At 44.7% G+C, this 18,173-nt stretch overlaps 1 protein-coding gene across 1 annotated transcript; it reads left to right on the top strand.

Moving 5' to 3' along the window:
- The first annotated feature begins 317 nt into the window (after positions 1 to 317).
- ttc9b (tetratricopeptide repeat domain 9B) lies at positions 318 to 16,382 on the top strand. Its single transcript, XM_036537486.1, has 3 exons — positions 318 to 1,149; positions 12,938 to 13,120; positions 13,574 to 16,382. Exons 1-3 carry the CDS (start codon positions 669 to 671, stop codon positions 13,666 to 13,668), a joined length of 759 nt encoding a protein of 252 aa, XP_036393379.1. The 5' UTR covers positions 318 to 668; the 3' UTR covers positions 13,669 to 16,382.
- The last annotated feature ends 1,791 nt before the right edge of the window (positions 16,383 to 18,173 follow it).

The raw sequence follows: 18,173 nt of genomic DNA, 5'->3' as shown, positions 1-18,173 counted from the left end.
TGCGCTCGGAATACAAACGGTTTCAATTGCTAATAACCGGTGTCCATGATACTATATTGTTTATTAAAAGCAGTTACTGTTAGCTGCTGTCCCCAAAGCTTCCCTGTGTTCTTCAGTAATAATAGTCATCTGGTTAAACCTGCATTAGTCATTATTAGTTCATCACTCCTGCTGACAGTTACGTGCATTTGTCCTATATTTCGACAGTCGTTCCTTGTTTGGTAAAATTTCTTAAGATATATTGTCGGTAAAGCTCTGACATGGCAATATGTACGTTGTGAGCAGCACAGCGTGCAAGACTGCTGAGATTGCGCTCGTGATGCAGCAGCATCGCACGACTCCCTCACTCCCACAATGCAGCGCGAGCGAAGGCTAAGTTCGCTGTCTGTGGTGCTGAAGCTGCGCGTGCCGGCGGCTCGAGCGCAAAACAGGAGATTCTCCTTTACCCAGCACCACTCTGCAAAACCACTGAGCAGGGACACACAAAGCGACGAGGCGGAGAGGCAATACAGCAACGAAGCATTGCCATTTCTCTTTTATATTAAATGACAAAAAACTGAAATTCCGTTATTCTATCTTTAGAGATTTATGTTAGCTTATTTTTTGTCTGAGCTATTCTTGCACTGTTTTGTTGCTGAATTCCCGTCCCCTCTTCCATCGCATCCTTTATGCACAGCACGCTGTTCCAGTCCTCCCAAAGAAAACAGGCATTCGCGTCGGAACAGCATGGCCTGCTGCTGTCGCGCGCACTGAGAGATATGGAAGCAAAGCAGCATTCGATTAAGAGCCTGAAGAGCTACCCGGAGGCGGGGGGCCGGAGCCTGGCAGCGGCTGCGGGTGGGGACGTTGGCGGCGGTGGAGGTGGAGGCGTTGGGTACCGTGCCGGCGCCGCGGAACTGGAGATGGAGGCGAAGATACAAAAAGCGGTGGACTTTAAGGTGGAGGGCCACCGGTGCTACAAGGAAAAGAAATTCCGGGAAGCTATAGGGAAGTATCACCGGGCTCTGCTGCAGCTGAAGGGGGTTCATGTAGCCGAAGGGACCACGGGCTCCGAGGTCAACCTGCTGAGCCAAGCCGCAGTAAGGCTGACCGAGGAACAGCGGAGAGCCGTAGAAAGCACAGAGATCGAATGCTACGACAGTCTGACAGGTGAGTCGGTGTCAATGTATGTGTGCCAACATTTACATTTGACCTCCTTTGGAAGCGTGAACCCAGAAATCCCGCACTAAGAAGGCTTGCTGCCATTGTTCGTTCCGGTAGTGCCGTCCGAAGCGAGAGCTGGAGCTGGAGTAGATTCTGTTAGCACTTAGTGTAGGCCGCCGTCGTGTTTGTTCTTACTCTTGAGATATAGATTAATAATGCGTTGCACAAACCATGGCATTGCGGTGTCCTAAACAATAAAGGTCGTGATTGCTGTCAGTGCCTACCCAAGAGCAATTCAAAATTCTTTGTTCAGTCATGCAGCTTGATTTATGATTTACAAGCGTAGTTAATTTACTCTCCATTCGCACATTAATTAGCTCATTTTGTGTGGGAGAGAGAATGAGTGCGTGTGTGAGGACGTGATGTCAGTCTTGGGTTACTTTGTCTTTTTTTCCCTTCTCTCGCATGATTGTTTTGTCGGCCTGCTCCGTTCCGCTCGTGTTGTCTTCGGTCACTTTGTGTTCATTCGTCGTCTCCGAGCGATGCTCCCCTGTGATTTGCTCGTGTTCCCCCTACACGGAGATTCCATAACGATTTGGCGTCAGCTGTGCCCGAGAGAGTTACCTGTTGGTCAGGTGATCGCTTGGGGGCGTGCTCAGATGGGATTGATGGGACTAAAATACATACTTCCTCAAGCCAACACTTAATGGCCTCATGATGCTGATAAATTGCCATAAGATGATACGTTTAGCACCTAGAATCTGGTCTGTGATACAGACATGCTCCAGCACAGGTTTAATGTTTCGGCAAAATATACTTGCAGAGAGGAGTTGTTAGACATTCCTGCCACTTGAACACCTTGGTTATATTATTTATCCCCCAGGGGACTCTTTTAGAAGGTTGAGAGGGACTGCCATTTGTGGGATATTTAAGCACACAGTGAAGGGGGATGGATGCTCCATATGGTTGTAAAAGCCTCTGATGTATGTCACAGCAGGGTGAGGGTCAACTAATTTACTTTTTCTTTTGATGGTCCACGGCGTTGGTCCTGTTTGGGAGTGACAGAGCAGTACATTAACAGGAGCAATTTCTGCCAGGACACCCATTTGCCAGCTTCTGCTGTCACCTCCCCACGTTTGCTCCTATCCCACAACGCATAGCTGCGTGAGGCGCAAATCGCAGCCACATGCAGCAGGGAAGAAGAGCTCGGACAAGCTCAAGGAAAGCGGTGTTCTGTTTCAAGGGTGAAACCGTGCAGCGGTGGGGCAGGCCGCAGGGTGTGTGATGCAGGAAGAGGAGGAGAAGCTCCTCTAGTGTTTCTGTTTACCTCAGCAGCAGTAATGAAGTGTATCGGGTGCTGGGAGTGGAGGCTGGGTTGATGGACAGGAGGCTGTTTGACCTTTCATTCCCACAGTGTCGGTGCTGACACAGCTCTGTGTGTGTGAGTGTGTGTGTGTGTGTGTGTGTGTGTGTGTGTGTGTGTGTGTGTGTGTGTGTGTGTGTGTGTGTGTGTGTGTGTGTGTGAGCCACTGTCAGTCTCAACCACCAATTTGTCACAATCCGTCACTTGTGCCACTCTAGTTGGACCCAGCGACTTTTTAAATGACTAAACTTCAAAAGCTGATGAGCAGTTTTCTGAGAATGCATTGATTACAGGGTCAGTGAAGTGTAGCAACTGTCCTGTGACAGGGATGGGAACACAAGAGAGGCTGAGAGTAAGAAGAGAGGTATACAACGGAAACATGATACATAGATAGATAGATAGAAAACTTTAATGTCCTCCAAGAGGCAATTTGTGGTACAGCACAAAACATATAGACACATTAAAAACATCAAATAAACAAGACAACAATCCAAAATTGTCCAAAGTTGTCACCTGTCACATGTTACCTGGGTCTGTGTGAGAGCCAGCAGTTTGTATAGAGATAAAGAGGTAAGGAAAAGAGGCCAAAGGAAAACGAAGAAGATGTTGCCTCAATTTGTCCAAGAAGCACTATACCAAAATGAACGGCCAATTTCCTATCATTATATATAACATAGCTATATAATATACTGTAAGCATACATAAAAAACACACACATGCGCACACACACAGAAAATGATCTTTTACCCAGTCATTTTTCCTTTCCTATAGGTTTTCTCTCTCTATGACACATTAACAGTTTCTCAGGAGAGATGGTGTGTTTCATTTCTAAGTGGGTTATGCTATCATTTGGCAGGGAGATTTCGAGATTCGGTGCAACATGTAGTCCAGGGTCAGTCAGTGAGTTACTGCAGCTCTCCATCCAGCTCTCTCCATCAGCATCTTAATGATAGTGTTAATTTATCAGTTAATCCTGCAGCGTGCAACAACGGAGACAGCAAGGCATCGCACTCCTCCTCATTTGTGCTAGTCTTTTATGATGTGCGTTAAATACAAACATGAAAAGAAGTGAATCCCTCCTTTAGGGGATATTTGACAGATCCTGATTTGTTCTGATCTGTGACTAACTCACACTTATTCAAGGTGATTGGCCAAATGTGTGTCTATGATTTAACTACAAAGAGTAATGCTAATTGGTTAAATACATGAAATATCCTTAATACTGCATAACTTTCATAGATACTGTGATATCTTGATGCCAGATCATGATGCAACCACCACTCTGTGGTGCAGAAAAACACAGGAAACATTTTGTACCTGTACACACACACGCACACACCTACCTACCTCAACTCAGGGCTTTTATTCCAGCTAAAACACATCCAGCTACGAAAATAAACACTTTATCAATGCAAAATCGATGCAAGTGCGAACAATCTGTCCACGCAGTCAAGGCAGATCTTTTGGCATTACCTGCTTGTTCTTTATTTATCATCTATGTGGGTGTCTTTGCGTCCAAGTGTTGTCTGTGTGGTGGACATCTGTTGGCAGCTGCGATCATTTGTTTTAATTCTGATTTTGATTATTGATTTAAATTAAGGTTTTGGATATATACCTTTGTCCATTGCTATTTTCTGCATACAGAGAAGGAAGATAAAGTCAGATTCATCATTTATTCACTGCAGCGCTGGCCTTATCGCGAACCTCACAGCCCCTCAGATGAAAGGAAGACACCAAACCCCTCTTTTTCATCATCTGCCAAAAACTGTCACAGGGAGGAAGAACGGAAAGAACAGGAAGTACGAGAGGGCAGGAGAGAGAGAGGAGGAGGAGGAGGAGGAGGAGGAGGAGGAGGGAGCAAAAGAGAGAAGGAGAGAGGGAGGAGGAGCAAAGACGAGGGTGCAGAGCAGGGGCGGGTTCACCCAGAGCTCGTGTTGATGGACAGGGCAGCGAGTCAATGAGGGCCAAGGCATTGGATGCCAGGTCCACAGATGGCACAGCATCGCCTCAGGGCTGTGCTGGGCACTCGGTCTACTGTACCGTGCTGTATCTACTGCAGCCAAAGGGGGTGTGGAGGGGGGGGGGGGCACAAAGAAAGATGGAACAGTGGGAGAGATGGTGGCGAAAAATACAGACATAGAGTGTAAGAGAAGAGGACTGAGGGAGGGGTTGAAAGAGTGGAAGAGGCTAGAGGGACGGTGAGTGAGAGGGTGGAGGGGATAATTTTTCATTCTGACCATTATGCACAGGAGAACATTTTGCAGTATTTTGCCATTATTTTTTGTTCCTGATTTTCACCATAATTTGGATGATAAAAATCAAATGTCTTATTTGAAGGCTCAGAGAGGACTGGGAAGCTTATGTTAAGTCAATAAATATAGCATAGTATAGACAGAAGGATATATATAATATAATATATATATATATATATATATATATATATATATATATATATATATATATATATAAGGGAGAGAGAGAGAGAGAGAGAGGTACAGAAGGATAACAGGAATGGCAAGGTTCTCTATTAGTCTGCAGTTAAAGTCACAGCACAGCACTTGCAGGCAGAAGCAGATGCCCCCTCAGACTGTGTGATAAACAGAGAGAGGGAGAAGGAAAGGGGGGAGGAGAGAGAGAGAGAGCGAGAGAGAGAGAGAGAGACGACGCACAGCGTGACATGACCTCTGCTTACGAAGCGATGATGAGCTTGCCTCTGTACAGAAAATGCTCTTGAAATGACTGCTAAACCCTACTGCGATTTCTAACAGTGTACACTGACGTAACCATTTCAAGCGTGCAATGACGGATTCTATCATATACCACATCAGGATTAAATGTTACCCATAATTCCATGCTTTGTGTTTGACAATTTGTTACGGAAATGGTAATGCTTCCTTAGTGTAGCATAAGGCAGTAAGAGGCAATGTACAGTCCAGCACAGCAGTGTGTAGCTGGCTTCAGTTTGACTGTGTGTGCCTATGCAGGGCATATTAGGCTACAGTGTTCTTGGATTTGAATTATATAGCTGTTAACAATGTATAGTAGTGCTCAGGAGTGTTAGCAGCAGTGGAGTGCAGTTCTGTAGTCCTGCACGCACCATTATTCAGTGTAGTTGTGCAGTGTACACTCGTATTCAGTGCTTCAATATCGCATACAATGGCATTTAGCGGTAATCAGGGGCGTTTAGTGCTATGGTGCTGCGGACAGTAGTGTTGGGCCATGCTGAGTCCATCTGGGTGCAGTAGACAAAGGTCCTTGAGGCCTTGGTAGAGCTGGTGCACACTGTACTGTTTCTAGGACAGGCGGTCAGCTGGGGACAGCCCCTTCTGCCCTCAGCAGGTACATCACCATTAGCCAGATGTGCCGTGCGGATGCCTCCCCTTCCGTATCTGTTCTGAAAAATTACGTCCTGTGGTCTGCCTTTCAGACATGTGGTCAACATTACAGGACCAGTACACTGACAAACACTGTCCTTTTTCTTCAAAAGCATCAGGGGAGGCAGGTGAATTTTAAACAGGAGGACGCTGCCTTTAACAGCAGTCACAAGGGTAGGTGTCAGAACTGCATTCCCATTAATATTGAAGCGAGTGGCTGGTGAACTGACTCAGCTGGAGTCGGTGTTTAGAGAACCGTGGGGTTACAGCAGGCGAATAAATCATCAATTTTTCATGGTTCTTAAAAAGAAAACATTCAATGCGTGACTGCGAAAAGCTCTGCACTCTGCTCCAGAGTCTGATGGAATAACTGGGCTGTTTTTTCCATGATGATTGCTGTTTTCTCTTGGGGTGATGTATGCAAATAGGCTCGATGTAGTGGCGGTTTCCAGGGACGACGAGGCGTGCGGCTTTAATGAGGGAACCACGCGCTAGCGTAGGAAGCCACTGAGCGCCGCGCCGCTGTCCGGGGACTCCAATTAGAGACGCAATGAGCAAACACCTGTTTTCAGGCTTGTTTGTGGATTCTCCATCAGAATATGGTAAAAACAGCTACATGCTCCCAAACGCAACATTCAGACTGCCATATGGTACTTGCACATTACAATTGTCACACTTTTAAACATCAGCAGGAGCGCGACAGATTAACTGTGTGCTGTGGTGATCTGTCTTTTTGAATGTTTGCTAACGAGGATGACATACCCTCTTGCCAAAATTGCATTGCCACAACATAGAAACAACACCAGATAGTGCACACACCTAGAAAGTGTATAATGTATGTTTTCACTTGATTACTCTGAATGTCTGTAACCCAGTGACAAAATTGCTAAGTTGGCAACACTTGTGAGAAAATAAAAATGCATGGACTAAATGAAGTATTTATAAATCTACCTCATCAGGTCAGTTGGTGCACAAGTCCCACCTTAATCCTCATATTTCCAGTATTATTAAAAAAAAAATGTAGACTTGTCCAGTGCACTTAGCACTAAATTGAATCCTCCTATCAAATTCTGTATATATTCACTGAGAACTGTCAGATAAAACAGTGATGTTTGCTCAGAGAATGGCCCAAGGTGCCACTCAGAACAATTTAGTTTTATTTGGAAAGTGGATTCTTACACCTCTAGCCCAACAAATTCAAGCGCAGGATGACCCAGAGAATCAGAGTAAATAATGCCATGAGACACTGCAGTATAGTTTACTCTGGTGTCATTGGTGGGGGCAGGTAATTACAGAAAGAGAGAGAAAAGGAAATGAGAGAGAGAGTGGAAAATTAACTAGACATATACTCTTTGGTATTACTGCGCAGTGCACTTGCTTGTAAGTCACTACCATTGACCTGCTCTCATTTTAAAAGCCAAGACGATGACAGAGCAGTCTATTATTAATCTGGGATTGAGTCTTATCATTCCTGAGCAGAGAGAAGGATTGAAAAGGAGAGGGAGGCTTTGAGAGAAAGCGATGGAGTGAAAAGATTCTATGAGGTTAGGAAGAGGCACGTACACTGCGTGCATCAAGAAATACAGAGAAAAATGATCATATAGCGAGGCAAAGAAATGAGAAATAAAAAGGGAGAGAATAATTCAGAGAGAGAAAATTAATGAGAGAAAGAAAATAAAAGAAAGGAGAAGATGAGGACAGCTCAGGACAGCTGATTTAAATGATCAGTTTGTTATTAAGCAACTTCAGGAGTTCATAACGGGTTGATCATTTGAATCAGCTGTGTTGGAGCAGGGAGAGATCTAAAACATGCAGGACAAGGGATCCTCCAGGAGAGGCTTGGGAAACGCTGATCTACATGTTCAATAATATACAGTATAGACCAGTAATGTATCATTGTTTTTCATCTTAGTGGAAGGGGCTTTGTTGTCCATTAATATGGACTTAAGGTGGTGTTAAAGCACCATGATGACTATGAATGTCCATTACATTTGCATATGATATACTCCTATCCAGAGTGACATAGCAAGTGACTTACATAGTATCCATTTATATAGCTGGATATTTTACTGAAGCTAATCTGGTTAAGCCTTCTGCCCAAGGGTACCTCAGCAGTACCTAACCTGACAAATGAACCTCTACAAACCCTTCTCTTTACCACTACACCACACTGCTGCTGACTGCTGTCTGTGTCTGTGGAGGAGGGTGGCCGGGGTAGACTCAGGACACAGTGGGAGGGGAGATTGCTTAGGAAAGTGATATGTCCCTAAGACTACCATTAACTTTCTGGAGTGAGCGCTAATTACAGCGAGACTGAAAGGAGTGTAATCACCACAGAGGAAGACAGGCTTTAAATTTGCAACGCTCGTAATGCCTCGGCTGCTGGTCCTGTCAAAAAAAGTTTAAATGCTTAAAAGGGAGATAAACAGCTTCTTGATTCATGCCCTGGAAATGAAACGAGCAACGACTGAGCATGACTTTGTGGCAGTGGTGTGGTGGTGAAGGAGAGGGACTTTCTACCAAAAGGTTGCAGGTTTGATTCTCAGGTGGGGCATTGCTCTTGCAACATTCAGCAGGGTGCTAAACCTGGCATGTGTCAGTAAATGCCCAGCTTTATAAGTGGATTATATTTTAAAATCTTAGTTGCTCTGGATGTGAGTATTTACTAACCAAGTGGGTAATGTAGCCAGTGACCTGACTGCGTGACACTTGTTTTCATGTCACTTTTCTGCCTCTTTTATTCTGGGTGTTCTGGGCCTGCCCTTGCCTTATATAGGCCTCCTCTTGCAGAAGATAGGGAGACGATTCTAATTTGCATATTTCAGGTTTTTCAGAAACAGCAGTTCAGGGGATCCTCAACAGGTGTTACTCCCCCCACCCACTCCACCACCTGTTCTTGCACCTGTTAGATTCAAAAAATAGCGCAGAATAGAAAGGAAAAGAGGAAACTGAACAGGACAAAACAAACACTACAACAACAACAAAACTTCAAAGCTAGTGGTTTCCTACCTCTTCACATAAACTGAGGATTCAACTGTTTTTTTATAGCTGTTCTCTGGAGCACAAAATCCTTGACTTTCATCTTCAGAGGTAGGCACAGGAGTAAGGGGGGGAGGGGGAATGCACCAGCGCTGAGGGGAAATAAAGCATTTGTGTGCTGACACATTAGCTGCTGAATGAGCGTGGGATCAGCATTAAACCAGAGGCTGAACTGACTCCTCCATTTGCTTTCCCTCAGCAGGACTGCCCATTAGCTCTCCTTCTCTCCCACTGCCAGCTGTTATGAGAGTTTGAATCTGAAACTGGAGTCAGATCTTTTAGTAGTTTTAAATGTTTCCTCTCTCTGTATTCGTATGAACTTAAATATGACATTGTCTCTGTTGAATGTCTACGGCTTAGATTGTACATAACTCTGAGATCTGTCATTTAAATGAATACTGTGTGTGCTGTCAGCCCTTAAATTTCCCAGCGTCAAATGCAGTGTGACTCATTAGGTGCTGTATTGGTATGTGATCAGCATTACAACACTAATTGAACTGAGGCCTCCATTTACTGTCCCTCAGCAGAAAGGCCCATTAGCCCACCCCCTCTCTCAGCACCGGCTGCTGTGGGGGTATGGAACATCTGTGAGGGCCAGGTGGGTCATATCCGGTCAGCACTGAGGCCCAATCTGTCTCACCTGCTCAGGGTCACCGAGACAGAATGGAGACGGGGTACTGCATGGGTCCCTACCAGGGCCCATTCACATGTAGAGTTGGATTAAATCTTGTACAGGAGTCCCTCACCATTTACCTTGGCTTTGTACTTGAGAGGCACACAAATGCGGATATGTCTGAATACTCTACTACACCGATAGTACACTTATGCATAAAGGGGGATTTGTTCCTGATAAAAAAGTCATTAAATGTAATAATTCAGTAAACAAGTGATTATTGTCTGCATTCATGTAATAATGTAACAACTGTATGACATATCAAATAACATAGGTTTTTGTGTAGTGCTCTACAGCCCAGGAAAAAGGAGTTCTGCCTGGTAGAAATATTTAAAACTCTGACTGAATCTGCTGAAACAGCAAGGGTTACCTGTATTTTTGAAACAGCCTTTCCAGCTCTTCAAGCCAGAGTTTCCCTTTTCTGGTGTTATGATCTAGAGCATGCTGTACCACAGTGTTGGTATGTACCTCTCCACCCTATCATATACACTCCTTTCTCAGACTCACAATAACTGCCTGAATGCAGTTTTCAGTTGTTGTTGCTCTGACACCTTCTTGCTCTTCTGTCTGCCATGAGACACTGTGTCTGCTGTTGGGTGCAGAGAGTGTGTGTGTGTGTGTGTGTGAGAGAGAGAGAGAGCTTTGAGAGTGTCAGCAGCCATTAGGCCCTTACAGGCTGAAACTGGATCCACTGAAAGCTTTCCAGGACTCCAGTGGGAGAAGACGGCGAGAGGGAGGGATGAAAGGAGACATGGATATAATCATTCTTTCTTTCACTCTGTCGTTAGGCAAATTGGAGGGATTTTTAAATGGCTGCATGGATTGTGAAGACCCCACCAGACTAGTTTGTTGGCAGAGGCTGAATTGCATGTCTCAGCATCCTTGTTTGTACACTGCACACATTCACCCAGCAATTTGGTGTGACTTTGACTAGTTTTGCTTAGCTGTCCATTTGGCTTTGGTTCTGTAGTTGTGACTTCCTGTCTGCTGACAAATTGTTCCTCCACATTCAAACTGCAAATGCGGATCCTCTGAGATCTTTTGAGGCTTTGAATTAGCTTTGTATTAGCCTCCATATCCCTCTTTCTCTCTCCCTCTCTCTCAGTATTTCTCAGTCTCTCACTTCCTCTCTCTATATGCAGATGAAGATCTGTCGTCACAAAATCTCAGACATTTTGCCTGGAGGATCTTTGTGGTTAAAAAACGGATGATCAGAGAGAGAAAGAGAGGGCAGGGAGAAAGTGAGAGAGAAAGAAGGAAGGACAGTGTGAGAGAGTAATCTCTGCGACAGCACCAGCAGTCTGTACCGGATTGAACTTGATCCTGACTTACAGCGGTTTGATGTCTCCTTAGCAACAGCAGCAATTTAGCATCAACACTGCATCACACATTGACTGGGTTGGTGCTTCTTCCTGTAATGTTTATTAAGGTGTCATCCAGGCATTTGTGTATTCCACCACACTGTGTTACATTGGTTGTTTACCCTAACAGATGCTCACATTAACAGTGCCAGAGAGTGATTCATCTACAAAATCTGTATGTTCATTTTTTCTCCATTTGTTTATATTTTTAATGTACCTTTTGTTTTTGGTCCTCTTTATCTTTGCTGAACTGCAGGGATAGGGACAAAGGGTACAGTATTGTGACACCTCTCACCTACATCCGCACACGGCCCCCACCCACCTGCACATCCCTGTCTCTGTGGGGACGGATGTGAGGGAGGTGCAAGGCTCCCATACTCCCCCCCCCCCCCCCCCCCCCAACACTGATTACGCCAGCCCTGTCCCCATCTCACTCCAGTTCTGCCTCTGAGGCTTGGCTCACACTCTCTGCCAGCTAATCGCCCCTGACTCCTGTTTCTCACAGAGCCCTCTGTCACATAGTGAAGGGGGGGGAGTGAGAGGGAGTGAGAGGGAGAAAATGGGATTTTGATGGCAGCGGTAGTCAGTTAAGGTAGATCATATTATTACATTACATTATTTAGGTACTTGACAGATACCCTTACAGACTTACAGAGCTTACTTATCATCCATTTATACAGCTGAATGTTTACTGAGGCAAATCAGGTTACATACCTTACCATACCTGCCCATATCACCCACAGGGTTTTGGGGTCTGTGGCTTGGAACCAGGTTAAATTTACCAGAGAGCACAAATCAGATAGTTATTCCATCTTGCTGCAGTATGTCATGCGTTGTGTTGGCAAAACCCCGTCTTCACTGTGGGGAACCAGGTGAAAGAGATGGCCAGTGCCAGGCCAAACACGTAAGATCAGCCATATCCCGACTGAAACATAGAGGAAGAAGAGGTGGTGAGACTGAGAGAGTGAGGGCCACCGCTGGGATTACATATGAGATTGAGTCACAGAAATAGAAATAGGAAATCAAGTCCTGATGTCTCAGGGCTAATATATGGGCCTTACTGCTGCTGCCTGTTCCCGGGCAAGAAAGTCACCAGGCCATCCTCTCTTGCTGGCGGAGGTGGTGGTTTGTCATACACACGCACCGGTACCCAGGGCAGCCAGCTATGTTTATAATTTCACATGTTCTGCAACCCATTTAGATAGCTGCATTTTGATGACAGCCAAAGTACCACATTCAAGGGTGCAACAATAACATCCTGACAATAATTCAACTGTACAGTCCTTAGGTCCATATTCTAAGATCTGACACCACACGAATCCCCATGTTGGCAGTTTTCTGAAGCAGGATTCTCTCATTCTCGCATTCTGGAGCGCTGAAGTGTGCACTGTTTTTTAGGGGAAAGTGCTCAGTTGCACGATTAAAATCCTGACCAGCACCATGGTCAGTGCTTTAACGGCTGAGATTGGTGAAAAAGGTCTAATTAAGCTGTAATGTTTTCTAATCACACAATCCAGAGCTCAGCATGAACACAGAGCTGCAGACACTGGGTTTCCCCAGCCTAGAATCGGGAAACATGGCTCCAAGGCGTGTCCGAAGACAGCTGATGACTATAATGAAGCAGTCTGTTTTTCAAGTGTGGTTATTTCCATGCACAGCGTGTCTGTGGACAGCGAGTTCTGTCTGTCCCCCTCCTCCTCTGTGTCTGCATTTCAGGCACACTCTCTCTCTTTGTTTCTCCTTCTCTCCTTCTGTCCTGCTCCCATCCTTACCTCTTTCTTTCTATGCCTTTCTGTCTTTTTATCTATTTTCATCTTTTGTTTAACCTTTTTCCTCCTCCATCACTTTCTCTGTCTGGCTCATTTTCTTCCTTTCCCCCTCCCTCCCCTGAAATCGTGGTGCTAATTGAGGTGATGACTGATAAGCTTGTGCCTCTAGCCTCGTCTCTGTGTGGCAAAACGAGTGACTTTCTGTTCTATCCCAGCATGCCTCCTACAGTCGGAGCTGGTCAACTATGAGAGGGTCAAGGAGTACTGTCTGAAGGTCCTGAGCCACCAGCAGGACCACTTCAAGGCCATGTATCGTGCCGGCATCGCCTTCTACCACCTGGGAGACTATGACTGCGCCCTGCGCCACCTGCGTGATGCTGCGAGCCGCGAGCCCACAGGTGCCCTGCAGCATTGGCCTAAGCTCCTTTAGGCTGCCTTAATCAACGAGTTTTGTATTAGGGCTGACAGGAAGTGAAGTCCAGAACTTCAGGCTGTGGAGTATATTTACCCATCTGTGGACTTCACCTCCCATCAGCCCCAGTGGTGCTTTGCTCATTAGACCACAGCCCAGGCTGGCTTAAACAAGTGCACTGGAGAGCACAGGTGGCAGTAAACATACTGTACATATGTAGGGACTGATAAAGGCTACTTTTCTGCACAAAGAAAAGAGACAGCATAGTCGGTATGTAAATGCTACGTCTAGTCTTGTATATTAACTGTGGAGTGAATTATATATCTCACAGGCAACAGTAATACTGATCACACTGATTAGCTAATATAACCTCTCCCTCTCTTTCTCTCTCTCCCTCCTTATCTCTCTGTCTCTCTTTCTCCTTCTTTCTCTCTCTCAGACACCAACGTGTTGCGTTACATTCAGTTGACGGAGATGAAGATGAGTAAAAGTGGCCAGAGAGAGCGGGAGATTGGCAAAGAAGCCATGGGCTAATGCCCCCTGCCCACCACCCAGCCCCCAGCCTTCTACCCTTCCCGCCAGTATACCCCCCTACCCGATTTCCCTTCCACCACTGATCCTGGATGGCTGCGACCCTGGTGCCCACAAGGGGTGGATGCACACAGGGCACTTCCCCCTACCCCTCTCTGAAACCCTCTAAGCCCCATCCATTGCTCTGGGACAATACCAGGCAGTGACTGTCTAAATAAGAAAGCCAACAAAAATAAAGCGAAATAATGTATCATAATTATAGTAACAGTACTGGTTATAAGAATGATAATGATTAGAAAAAAGTAAAATACAGGAGATCGCTTCACTTTTATTTATTAAAACCAGAAAATGTACAGAAGTTAAGTATGTATATTTCTTTTGTATTTAAAAAAGAGGGGATAGTTGGAGAGTTAAGGATGTGCGATAATGGCTGTGGCCATACTGTGGTGGTAGTTTGAGGAGGACGGGTGTGGCTCAAATGGAGAGGTGCAACCGCACAGTAGAAAAGACTCTAGTTGAAAACACAGCTGAGCAGCACAGTTATTGATATGTGCTCAGAGAGACTCCGCCCACCCTCCATCACACCAATCAAGAGAGGAAGGGGTAAGGCCACGCTAAAGGATAGTTGCTGCCTTTTTACTTTTGTAAAGAAACCATCAGCTTGGTTTTTGTTTTCTTTTTTTAATCTCTCTCTCTTTTTAAAGATACCTTGTGTCAGTTTCTGATCTGTTTGAATTCAAGGGCTAATACAATGTTTGTAATTTGTTCTCTGATACCTATTTTAAGTCTTTCAAATTTGTGGCTGTTATTATCATTGTAATTATTATCATTTGTTGAAACAAGCATGCATATGCTCTCATTTTAAGGTACAAAAGCAAAACAATGAGGCATAGCTGTGAAAAGATGTTTTCAGTAATTCTGTGTTTCAAGCCCCCATCCCTACCTGGAATATGTTGTGTCGTCAAGACTGTTAATGACTTAAAGAATGGTCCAGTCATTGTGGGAATCAAGGGAATATTTTTGGTCTACAGCACCATAACAGAAAAGGTCTCTGTCCAGAACACATCTCTACATTTCTACTCTCCATTATTCTGAACCAGAAATTAAATGAGGCAGAGTTTGAATAGAAATGTGGACAGTTATAGGACATACTGTACTTGGCAGTGTTTGTGCAGGAGAACTGATATTAATCTGTCTATACTGTGTCTGATATTTGAATCAGGTGAACAACTCAGTTTTTTTGCCATTTGAGATTTTTAAATTTATTTGTGTACTTTAAATGTTATTAAAATTGGAAAAGTAAGTAAAGTTAAGTAAATATAGAACAGTGTAAAAGAATTGTATTTAGATTAATGATAATGACTGCAGTGGTAGAAAATGACCATTTTTACAGTGGCATATTTTAGTCAAACTACAAAGCTAGGAGTTAGATGAGCCAAAACATTTAGCTGTCTCCTCACTTTAAGCCTGTGTTTGATATTGAGCCTTCCAAGACTCAAGACAATCTGAAAAGGAACACATCAGTCATCAGAGGCACACTGGATGTTTCCAATATATCAGTATGCATTGGGAGGAGCTCCAGAGGCAGAATGGTGTTCAAGAGGGACTGGGGGGGGGGGGGGTGTTCATGTTTTGGTGAGGTGTGGGCAGCCCCAGTTCTCCATAGGGGTTCAGAGTATTATCTGTTAAACCCCCAAGTGCTTCATGACATTATTGGTGTTGGCAGTTATAGCTTGTTGTTTAGTCTGGTTATAACTCATACTGGTAGAACCTGAATATAGCTCAGAAGTCCCAGTCCTGATTTGGTCCTGAACAGAACTGGCGTGGGTTCAGGAGTGGGGAGATGGTTTTGACATACCAGACCTGACATGACAAGGGAGCCCAACTTTTGCTGAAACAGATGAGCATGGCAATGAATGCCTGAGTGACCATTTCAATCTGAAAGGTGTCAATGTTGTTAATATGTGTGGCTTTTTTTAACAGTTGCATGTGAGGAAAAAGGTCAGCTCATCATCGTTGTACTCCTTCATCCTCGTGTCTTAACAAACAGAAACAAAACAATCATATATTTAAGAGAGCCATCCCAGCTGTGCTGCCTGTTTCAGAAAAATGTTCAATGAAGAATTTCACTGCAGATTCAACAGGTTCAATGATGACTAACAGGCCCTGTTGCTACGGTATGTGTGGGCTCTTTGGGGTCGCAAATTGACTTCCCCAGCCACAGATTAAATGTAATAAACAGTTAATGTCATCCCTTAACGCCATTTTTACAGCTACTCTTTTGGATGAATAAATAGGCGATCGAGGAGATAAATAGAGCACCTAATTTCCCAATGACCTGATATTGAAGATCTAAATATATCAGTTGGACTTCAGAGATGTAAGTTGATGGAAATGTGTAACCCTATATTGCATGGAGGTCTGAGAAGGCGCCATTCCTGCGAGGGCATAACATTCTCTCAATGTTGCTGTGACATTGTAGTAACGTAATAATGATACTGCTGCAGTAATATTTTTACATTACAAGCAGTAAAGGAAAATGATATGTGGCTGCAGTGAGAGAGTTATGGCAGTACCAATGGAGGAGTAATAATTTGCGGAAGGGGGGCTTGGGGCAGTGAACAGTCTGTCTACAGCCCTGCTGTCTGATTCTGTCACTCACTGTCTGTCTCTCTGTCTGCCCTCCCTTTTTCCTTCCCTCTCGGTCTCTCTTCCTTCTCTCGGATTCTGACACCTTTTCTTTCTCTTTCTCTTTCTCTCTCTCTCTCGCTCTCTCCCTTTGTATGCCCCCTCCGTCCCTGTCTTTCTCCTTCCATCCTTCTCCCTCTCTCCATCTCTCTTTTTCTCTCTCTGTTGTCTCTTCCCGACTCCCCTCAGTTCCTGACAATCACTCTTTTCTCCTTCTCTCTGTATTCTTCCCTCCTTCTCTCCCTCCCTCCCCGTTTGTTGGAAAAGTGGTGACTGTGTGCGTAGCGCAGAGAGCGGCGCTGTGACCAGGCTGCCTCCATCCGAGCTGAGCGCTGCCATCTGTGTCCTGGGACACTGTGCTCCGCTCTGGTCATGTACAAACCCTACTGTCTGGCACCCTTTATGTGCCTGTGCTGTGTGCCTGCCTTGTGCTCGGGAGCTGGGATTCTTGAAGAGATGTGTCCTTCATTGGCTCAGTCTGTCTTCAGGCAGAAACAACAATAAGCACAACTAGAGAAACATAAGAAGTAAAAAGGCAGTATATATATATTTTTTTTTTTGTTGGCTATGATCACTTGTCACATGTACATGTTCATCAAAAGCTAGTGTTTTTTGTGGTATCAAATGTTTGTAATAAAGGAAATACTGATTTAAGTGAATTGATTTCTTTATCTGAGAGAAGTTGGAGTAGGGGGTGGGTCTGCGAGTGTTTATGAATCTTAAACACTGCAAACAGTTCGGCAGCAGCGCCTGTGTTAGGGAGTTTGTCCATATGTTATCTGTGTTTCTGTGTGGGACGGGGGCACTGTCGTTGGTCGCTGCAACACCGTTCCAGGTGTGCGCAAACCTGAAGGACTGCTACTTTTCCCACAATCGTGGGGAAGCGGGGAATGTTTCGGTGGAGCTGGATGAATGCAAGCACCAGGGATTTTCCCCCATTTCTCTTCTTTGGGACTGAAACAGAGAGCAGAACGGTCACCGAGGAGGAGAACCTTCGTTGCAGCTCCATTTCCCACCTGGACATTCAACATGCATTATCTCTTTAAAAGGAACATTTAAATAATAAAAAAAGAAATGTAAACCAAACAATGAAAGCTGGTTACATTGAACTGCTAGCCCAGGAATGCACTATGGATATCTTAAATAAAATTCAAAAGGAAAAAAGAAGTTTCCTGTATGCCTTGTCTGTTTGCCTTTGCTTTTGCCAATGTAGGCATATCAAATGTGTCATTGCAATATATAGGTGCATGTTTTTAAGTCTCCTCGTACAGTTAACATGCAGTCACCTTATCTGTCTGAGGAAGAGCTCAGACACCAGTGGCAGCTGGGTGTCCCTGTTTGCTGGTGCATGTTGGTGTAGACAGAGGCATACCCGCCTCCTACACCACATCCACACCCACGCCATTAAAGCCTTAGTGTGCTGTCTTTCTGCAGTCATTCATGAAAGTAAGACTCACTGTGAATGGCAGAATCCAAAAGTTTAAAGATATTCATCTGTGTATTGATACAGCTTTCAGACAAGTTCTGTCCATCATAGAAATAGGCATGGAGCTTCAGTGGCTTCTGCCTGCACCCAGGTTGGTCTGCTAAATGAATTCCATTGTGTGTGTACCCATAGGCAGGTAAAAGCCTTGATGTGTTCTGGTTTTGCTGTTGTAAGACCAAAGCAAACTGAGGCTATGCACCCCTAAAAATCTATAAGAACTTGTCTTTTGCAATATAAAGATTGCTCTTTTATGTGGACATTGCATGTATCATTGTTTACTGATCCCTCACATCCTTGTGTAAGTACCCCTCTCCCTCTCTCTCTCCGCTGGTTT

The sequence above is a fragment of the Megalops cyprinoides genome, chromosome 9, assembly GCF_013368585.1.
Source record: "Megalops cyprinoides isolate fMegCyp1 chromosome 9, fMegCyp1.pri, whole genome shotgun sequence".
Lineage (NCBI taxonomy): Eukaryota > Metazoa > Chordata > Actinopteri > Elopiformes > Megalopidae > Megalops > Megalops cyprinoides.
Note: the sequence above shows the minus strand (reverse complement) of the source record. Positions and strands in the feature narration are given on the sequence as shown.